This window comes from Tupaia chinensis, unplaced genomic scaffold (genome assembly GCF_000334495.1).
Source record: "Tupaia chinensis unplaced genomic scaffold, TupChi_1.0 Scaffold145717_1, whole genome shotgun sequence".
In the NCBI taxonomy this organism is placed as follows: Eukaryota; Metazoa; Chordata; class Mammalia; order Scandentia; family Tupaiidae; genus Tupaia; species Tupaia belangeri.
Window position 1 is genome coordinate 1,068,799 of NW_006205575.1, and position 9,911 is coordinate 1,078,709.

General features: G+C 37.7%; 1 protein-coding gene across 3 annotated transcripts in view; it reads left to right on the forward strand.

The window, feature by feature from the left end:
- Nucleotides 1-9,911, forward strand: part of TNPO1 (transportin 1) — a 104,816-nt gene that overhangs the window by 36,456 nt on the left and 58,449 nt on the right. For all 3 annotated transcript variants that reach the window (XM_006168347.3, XM_006168348.3, XM_014584138.2), the window contains exons 3-4: nt 2,260-2,335; nt 5,716-5,865. In XM_006168347.3, coding sequence (XP_006168409.1) covers nt 2,260-2,335; nt 5,716-5,865 — 226 coding nt within the window. The remainder of the gene's footprint in view (nt 1-2,259; nt 2,336-5,715; nt 5,866-9,911) is intronic.

Sequence of the window (9,911 nt, forward strand, 5' to 3'; positions counted from 1 at the left end):
GGGAGCGGCCCGGGCCGACACAATGCGCCAGGGGGTGGGAGCGGGAGGCCTGGCGGAGGGCGCCCGCGTGCTGGGGAGGCGCGAGTGGAGCTGGCGCCGGGTTTGAACTGCTGCGGCATTGGGTTTGGGGTTTTTCCAAGCCCTTGCTCCGAAAGGGCTAGAGACCTGCAGTTGGGAAAAAGGGGTCTCTGGGCCGGCCTCGCCCGGGGGCTGTTCGTGTTAACACCTGTTGCAAGCTCCCTGGCTCCCAAGTGAGATTTTCTTTTTAAAGCTTTGGCTCAAGGCTGTCTGCACAATTATCTAAGTCTTTGCCTAGTGTGATAGTGTAGCGGTCCTGTTACTACGGCATTCCAGAAAGAAAAAGCTAAGAGAAGCCCCAAAAACCTCTTCTATGTGTTCTTTCTGTGATGCCCTGAGCTGGACAGATGGAGAGTACAGACTGAATCCAGTAACGAAAACAGATTCACCCGCCAGGTCGTAAATAACCTTTTTAAGCCTAAAGAAGTTAATTTTTTTGACAAACTTGTCTTCTGCTTTGTAAAAGGCTCTTGATTTTTGTCGTCAACGAGCAGCAAAATTACTTAATGGAGAATTTGGGAAGTAAGCTCTTGTGATGTTTGAGCTTATTTAAGTCTAAAACATTATGAATGAAAGTAAGTTATTCATTGGCGTGTTTCAAAGAAGCACTACTTTGCAGTAGCCTAAAATCATCAATAGATGATTTTAAATAGGTGCTGAGCTTAGTGGTTCATCTAGTACTACCTGTTTGAAAATAGAGGGGGGATGGTGATTTAGATTTTGGATTTTTTAAAGCTGTTTGGATACTACTACCACTACTGAAAAATGGACAGGAGTTTTGAGAGGTATTGGGAGCATATGAAGCCCTGCTATGCTTCAGCCTTCATTTCTGTTGTCAACTCGAAGAAAGATAGTTTATATTTAATTGTAGGTGTTGTATGACTCAGTTATTGGTTCCTTAAATTAGCCAAGCTCAGAACTGCATTGTAATTTCTTCTATAGCATGTCTATGTGCCTTATGTGTCCAGTACTGTGCTTGGGCTAATAGTCCATTTACAGAGTATTGTGTGTGCCTGGAGCATGGTGTGTCCCTGATTAAGGACGAATTATGTTACTGATGGAGGAAAGCAGTATTTTAACTAAAAATATTATCACTGCTTTATATTTTCATTTTGCCTAGATGACCTTCCTTTTTTGTGTTGCCTAAGGGAAAAGTGCAATTAGACACTTTTTTGAAAGCCTGCTACAATAGCATAGAGTTGAAGTTGTGAGAAGGTAAGCCTTGCCAGGAAATATTTATGAAAAATTTATTAACATATCAGCAGACCTTTAATCTTGGTCATTCACTAAGGCAAGAAATCATAGTCTTTTGTTTGAAGAAAGTGGTTGCACCTTGGAATTTTACTAAAAAAATACATTTTTTCATTTACATTCTGACCGCTACATGAGGATATTAAGAGATGGAATAACTAGCTAATATAGTTTATCTAGAGTTTGTTATGTATTTAATCAGAATTTTAATCTTTTGAGTTAAAACATTTTAATATGTGTAGTAAAACACTTGTCAAGCATATTAGGGGTTGAGAGTTAGGGCTAAAAGAAAAATAGAATGGAGCATTAAGCCAGTGTTGCCTGCCAGCAGTAATGAAACACCTGCAAATTTGTGTCACTGGAAAGGTTAGGTCTTGGAGTGAAAGACAGTGGTGGAACTGTTGTAGTGCAGTTACCTCACAGTGCTGATTTTGTGTAATAAGATTGTGTTTGGCATTCCCCCCCAATTCTAAAGAATAAATGAGTCTAGTAAAAGTATGTCTTTTTTAAGTTAAGACATTTTATAAAGTTAATTTTCCTAAATCATCTTCAATTCTAAATGGCATAGTCTCATTTCTTTTGAATGCTTTTTATTTTACATTTAAATAGCTTTCTGGTTAGAATGTTTTAAAGTTCAAATACACCTAAGAATTCTGTTTTGAAAAAATTATTTCCATATTGAGCATGTTGAAGGAGGAACTTGCTTATGTTGTCTGGAATATAACAAACTGTATTTTAGCCATAAAGCATCTAAGAGTCTAGCAAGTGCTAGTGTGTTTTTGGAATAGCATATTTATAGTTAGATTTAATAAGATATTCTTAGCTTAAAAAATGCAAAACAAAAAATAATGAAGCGATTCTTAGATAAAAAGTGCCTGATTTCTTCCTTATATGACATAGACAAGTTTCCTTAACTACTGTTTGTTCTAGAAACTGGAACAACTCAATCAATACCCAGATTTTAACAACTACCTGATTTTTGTTCTCACAAAATTAAAATCTGAAGGTAAGTAGGATTGTGTTTTGATAACTTTTTGAAAGTATCTTTAAGACCTATTAAAATATACTGGGAATTATTAATTTCAGAAGATTTCATTTTATGGTAATGAGATGCTTTACAGATATTATATGAATGATCTTGAAGCCACTACCACTCAAGACATTTAGGTGCTTAATAAGCATTCAGTTGTTAATTGTATGTTTATAAGTTCTCTCATTATTTGCAAATGAAAAACATTACATAGTCTATTTTGGTGTCTTGATTCAGTGTTTGCACATTAACATCAATCTCTGATTTTTAATTCACAGATTGAATGTAGGATTTAATAATTATTGTGTGTGTTCATTGTAGAAAAAATGGAAAGGTCATAAAACCAAAATGAAAAATCACTTATCCCATCACCCACAGATGATTATTGTTGATCTCTTACATTATATATTTTTACACTTTTTTAATAATATTGTATGTAATTTTATTTATTCATCATTTAATTTGACCAGAGACACACATAAACACACACACACATACACACAGAAACTAAGCCACCACATCCAGGACTCAAACCGCGATCGCCCACATGGGATTGTCCAGCACCTCGACCACCATGCCAACAGCTGGTCCCTCTTTTTACACACTTTTATATGACTGTAAACTGTTTTTAAGTTATTTATCAAAAAGATAGGATTATTCTGTTTATGAATAAACGTAATAGTATGCATGACTTGACGGTATACATGAAACTTTCAAGTTACCTCTGTGAAATTTAAAGCCAGAATGGTCAGTGTGATTAGATAACATAGTCATTTTTAATTGTTTCTAAAATATGCAATGCGTCACACTTTATTTCACAAATATTTATTGAGCATGACCTATGCCAGGCAGTTTGTAGGCTCAGGGAAAATAAACACAACAAAAATACAAATTTTGTCCCCAAGGAGGACATTGTAGTGAAGGTCCTCTTCATGGCATTATTTGAGTATTTCCTTCCTGAAGCATCGTCTGATATAGAAGACACTGATGTTTATTGAACAGCTCTCTGGCCTCTACATGAAAGCCTTATACTGTGTTTAGTGATTAGTATTTAGAAACCCCATGGTCAGTTTTTTTTTTAAAAAAAAAACAAAACACTGTATTTGGAGCTGGGGAGTTGGGAACTAACTGACACTAAGTCATTTAACTTCTCTTGCTTCTTTCAACTATTAAAAGGCTATGTCAGGTAACCAGACCATCTCTAAAGGTTTCAGCTTCGTACTGTAGCAGATTGATGATCTTAATTTGTAGTAAAGACTGACTGATCTTGTGTTCAGGTTTTGATCTTTCATACACTATACAGTGATTTGTTTGTTTTCAAACAATTTTCCAGTTATTTGGGTAGTTTTAATTTGCGATTGAGGGACATAGGGAAAATTTAAAACTCCAAATCTAGATTTTAAGAAGTCAAGTATTCTTTAAGCAGAGTTTTAAATTTGGCAATTAATATTCATTGATAAATATTAATATGATACCATGTTTCTTAATGTAGTAATCTTTCTCACAGTAGTGTGTAAATAATCTATGCTTTTAAAAAAAACGCACTAAGATATTTAGTACATTTATTTATGTTTAAGTGTGTTTTATTTTTTTGTTTTTTGGTTTTTGTTTTTTTGCCGTAGGGTGCATGTACTCTCAGGAGAGAGAGAGAGAGCCAGAGAGGGAAAGTGAGAAATCACCTGTTCCCCTGCCAGGGATGATCACTATGCTGCAATTCTTTCTCCATGATGGTCTCTGTCATTTTCTCACCTTAAATCACAAATATTAAGTATTTACTCTTTAGTAAAGCTTTCTTGGGATATAATATCTCAGAAGTACTTTTAAAAAAAAGAAAAATTTAAATTCAAATAGCATCAAGAATGTTTGGGAGCAACTGCCTCCACAAAGACTCCCTAACTATAAAACCATTCATTATTTGGAAGGATGTTATTCAAGTATTTTTTGTTTGTTGTCTTTTGTGTTTTTTTTACCCTAAAATGTATTTCTTCTATATTTTAGGCAGTTTTTCAAAGGGCATAGTATGACTGTGTTAGCATCACATTGTGGCTATTCATATTAAAGAAGGAACATAAATAACATTTTTCATTGAAAATACTTATTTGGTGATCTTATCACTGAATTAATGGAATAAAATTTTATATCTGGAATAGACCTCAGAGGTTAGCTGTTCTAATTCCCTCACTTTGTAGATGGGCAGATTGAGGCCCAGTGACTTTTTAAAATAGATTTTGGCCAGAGGATATATATATACTTTAAATTGTTTAACCCCATGTTATGGTTTATTAATACTCCTCATCAGACAACTTTCACTGTGAAAACATAAAATGCTATTTCTTGTAAACCAGTATGCATGCCATGTAAAAATGACCTGACTCAATTATTAAGAGTTAATAATAAGACAAACTTATTGCCTTCAAAAGTTAAGTATCAAACTATTCATGTATTTCATGGCAGTTTTAAGCTATTGAGAGAGTTTAAACGTGTGCCAGTTCGTAAGTCATCACTTATTTTCTGCTAGTGTTAAATTGCATTTTGAAAGTTTACTAAGTCTTTTTAACTATTTTGGAGATTCATTGCTCTATTTTTTTTAAACTTGAGCAAGTAAAGAAAAAATGGTACTACTAATAAGATTGTATTTGTTACATAAAGGTAAATCCCATATATTTAAAAACTTATTTGTTGTTGGAGGGTATATGTGTTTGACAGAGAGGGAACGAAGGAGAACACCACCCCTAATGGGTGCAGTCCCTCTGCATTTCTCCATCCTCTTGGAATTTTGGGTTCATGCATGCACACACACATATGCCTGGCATGTTTTTCAGGCTGCCAGGATCAGGATTCAAACCATGGTTCACCATGTGGGATCCAGCTTCTTTAACCACTAGGCTATAGGTCTTTCCCCCTCAATATATTCTTTACTCACTTAGTGTTTTAATGGACTCTATTTAATGAATAATACTTTTCAGATTATAACGATGTTTATATCAGGTAGCAATAAAGCTTGATACAGTGGCCATATAAAAACTAAACCAGTGGTTCTCAACTAGGGGGGGGAGACAAGTGGCATTACCTGGCAACATTTTTGGTTGTCAGAACCTGAGAGAAGCCACTGATATCAGGGGCCAGAGACGCTGCTAGACATTGTACGGTACACAGGAGAGCACGCCAGCCCTGCAAGCTAAGATTTATCCTCGTAGTGTCAGTATACTACATTTGTGAAATCCTGCACTTGAAGTCATAGAGTTCATCTTTTGGTAACTGTTTATGATTCTTTTTTTCCTTAAGTCTTCAAGTTACTGCTTTTGGCACTTTTGAGTAAAAACTACTTTAAAACTTACTCTGTTGTTTCATTGCAGATGAACCCACAAGATCATTGAGTGGTCTTATCTTGAAGAATAATGTGAAAGCACATTTTCAAAACTTTCCAAATGGTGTAACAGACTTTATTAAAAGTGAATGTTTAAACAATATTGGTGACTCCTCTCCTCTGATTCGAGCTACTGTAGGTAAGTTATACTGCAACTCTTTTGCTCATCCTGTTTGTAACTGGTCATTTTTAAAGATGACAGACCATTTCCTAAGGAACTTATATCACTCATTCCATGTTAAATTGTAACAGGAGGGGCCAGCAGGTGCCATGATGGTTGAGGCTTGGACTCCCACGTGGTCCATGCGATTTAAGTCCCAGACCTGGTGGCTTACAACTTTCCCCCTCTCTTGTAAATGCCCATGTCTTGTAGCAGATTCTAAAAATAAAACAATGGTAAATAAATTTTAAAAATTGTAATGGGAGAAGTTTTCAATGCCACTTAAATGCTTTGAAAATAATGGTAATGGTTACAGTAAAAGCTGTACGGTAGTTGATCAATCAAAGGAGGTTAAAATGGGGTATCAGTGAGTTACATTCATTTAGAATAACTGAGTGTGATTAAAGTTCCTTATTGTCTGTGCCTTATGTGAAACACATCTACATGTAAGGGACAACTTTTCAATTGTTATATACACACGATCTTAAGTATAGAATTCTAGTCTTTTTAGAGTGTTCAGCTTGTCAGGGAAAGAACTTCTCTGTTTTTGTAATACTGAATTACGATGCTTAAGTATGACAACTGGGAAGAATTGTTGTAGGCACCTATACAGCTGGCTGTTGGTAAACATATGTATCAGCAGGTAGAAGCAAAGACAAGGATGTGTACTCTGAAGTGGCCTACTGATGGGCAGCGTTTCTATGCTAGATTTTTTTTTTTTTTTTTTTTTTAGAGGTTTTCACTATAGGGCGTGTGTGCTCGCCAGACAGAGACAGACAGAGAGACAGAAAGCGAGAAATCACCCCCAGGGGGGGTGGCCACGCCGCAATCCCTTCTCCGTTCTCCTCTCGGGATCTTGGGCACGCACACACACGGGCCTGGCGTGAGTTTAAAGCCACCGGGTCCGGGACACAAACCGCAATCAACTACATGGGAGTCCGGCAACATAGTCATTCTGCTAACTGCTGGTCCCTCTATGCTAGATTTTATGACTGGAAAACTTCTGTTAATCCAGCAGGTTGATTAAAAGGAGTCAGTTAAATGAGTCATGTGCTTTCATTAAGAATTTTAGTTTTGTACAGTTTGTCTTTTTTTTTTTTAAGAATTATTTTATATATGTGTGTGTGTGTGTGTATTATATATATATTTTTTTTTTTAATTTTTTTAACGTGAGTTTTGCCAGAGAAAGAGAGAGAGAGGGCAAGCTGCCAGGTCTGGAATTGGAACCATGGTCAGCCATGTGGGAATTCCAGCACCATAACCACCACACCACCTACTGCTGGCCCTCCTCCCCTCCTTTTTTTTTTTTTTTTTTTTTTAGTAATTATTTTTTATTTTTTCACACAAGTTTTGCCAGAGAAAGACAGAGAGAGAGAGAGATGTATAGTTTGTCTTTTCATGGGTTTGAAAAGTGCCTAATTCATCTATTATACAGCAGATACTGATTTCCCTCCAGATATTCTCTTATGAAGCAGTGCCATTATTGACATTCATTTTAAATTTCATTGATAGAAGACATGGGCAGTTCGAGAACAGGGACGCACTAGGTTATTCTGATGTGTCTTCATGTATCCTGTTTAGGTTTTACTAACTTTTTTTTTTGGAGAGATTTTCACTGTAGGGCGCGTGCGCTCGCCAGACAGACAGAGAGAGACATAGAGACAGAAAGCGAGAAATCACCCCCCAGGGGGGATGGTCACGCCGCAGTCCCCTCTCCTCCATTCTCTTCTCGGGATCTTGGGCACGCATGCACACGCGCCCGGCGTGAGTTTTAAGCCACTGGGTCCGGGACACGAACCGCGGTCGACTACGTGGGAGTCCAGCGACATAGCCATTATGCTAACTGCTGGTTCCCATGGTTTTACTAACTCTTGACAGTGGTAAAAAGAATGGTGAGTTATGCCAGCTTTTTCTACTTAAAATCAAGGAGTGAGTGCTCTACAGATGTAGTGGATTGGACTTTAGAAAGAAGTAGGTTTCCTCTGTGAGAAGGCGATTCACGTGAGGGGAAAGGAGAGGACAGGATATAGAAATTAGATGGGGGAGCCAGCAAATGGAGTAATGGTTATGCTTCTGGACTCCCACATGGCAAACTGTGGTTTGAGTCTCGGACTACACTGGGTGTATGTGCGTGCATGACCAAGATCCTGGAGTGGGAGTGGGAGAGTAGTAAGAAGAAATTGCAGCATGGCCATCCCCTTGGGTGATTTTTCACTTTCTCTCTCACTGTCTCTGTCTCTCTCCAGTAAGCACAGGCACCCTAAGGCAAAAAACTCTAATTAAGAAAAGAAATTAGATCGGTTTATAATTAAATACACTCCAAGGAAAAGATTTATCTTTAAGTGTGATTTGGCCCAAACTACAGTACTTTTGCGTCTTAAGTTTGAAAAAGAAATAATAATACTGAGTAGAAACAGATTGATGCTATCTCCAAGTGCTAGATTTCTTATGTTTTCACAGAGATCTACCTTATGATGAATTAAAAATAAAAGGCTATTGTCCCTCCTCCGTTCATTCTCCCTCTTTGATACAGATTAGAAAAGGTGGTGAAGAGTAGGATAGACATACAGAAATCCCTCCCAAAGGGGACAAATTACTAAGATTCTGAAATGTTTACTTTTTGTCTTATCCAAAGTATCATGGCCTCAGAATCAGGCAAGCCTTTTGACTTTTGATAAGGTAATTTTTGTTGCTTCAGAAAAATTGAAGAGCTTAAAAATACTGAGGCTTTCCAACAGATCTAGGAAGCATTTTTTTAATCTCTTAAATTGGTCGATTTTATTTTGCATAAGAAAGAAATACAAAACACTTTTAGGAACATATTTTACAAGTAAAATAATTTTTGTAGGTTTCTAACTGGTTGTAAGAATTGAGAATTATTGGGACCAGCAATTGGCGTAATGGCTTTGTCGCTGGACTCCCATGACCGCGGTTTGAGTCCCGGAACCGGTGGCTTAAACTCAGACCAGGCGCCTGTGTGTGCGCGTTCCCAAGATCCCAAGAGGAGAATGGAGGAGAAGAGATTGCGACCTAGCCATCCCCCAGGGAGTGATTTCTCACTTTCTTGTCTGTCTTGCGATCGTACACGCCCTGTAGCAAAAACCTCTCAAAAAAAGAATTGAGAATCGTTAACTCATCACTCATTAACCTTAATAAAAAAAATTTTTATTGCCAGAAGCATATGTACTGGCCAGAGAGAGAAAATACCCTCCAGGTGGGCATCGTCATTCCACAATCCTTTTTCCATTTTTCCACCCTGTCAGGATTTTAGGCATGCATGCTCTCATACTCAGCATGTTTTTCAATCCACCGGGGCCAGGGTTTGAACTGCAATCAGCTGTGTGAGATTTGGCTCCCAAAACACAGGATTTAACTGCAGCAGTGGGGCCAGGTTCTTGATGCAAGTACAGAGACAATAAGTTGTAAACTCAGCACTCGACATTTTAGATTGACTAATTCCCTTTGCTGGGTATTCTGTGCACTATAGTATATTAATCACCATCTCTGGCCTCTACTGGATGCCAGTAGCAGCCACACCTTTTTTTGTGACAACTTAGAATGTCCCCAGGCATTATTAGATATGTCCATGGCAGGTGCTTGACTGAGCTTCTTAAGGGCAAAGATCGTATGTAATTTATTTTTGTATTTCTTAGCACCTAATACAGTGTTGGATCATATTAAGTGCTTAGAAAATATTTTAATTAAAAGAGATCTTACTATAAAAGTAAACTTGCAACTTTGATTTTTAAACTTTTTTTAACCTTAATGATTCCTGTTGGGAATTTATCACAAAAATATATTTGAGGGACCAGCAGTTAGCGTAATGGCTATGTCGCTGGAGTCCCACGTAGTCAACCGCGGTTCGAGTCCCGGACCCAGTGGCTTAAACTCACGCCGGGCGCAAGTGTGTGCGTGCCCAAGATCCTGAGAGGAGAATGGAGGAGAAGGGAATGTGGCACGGCCATCCTCCCTGGGGGGTGATTTCTCACTTTCTGTCTGTCTGTCTGGCGAGCCATGCGCCCTAT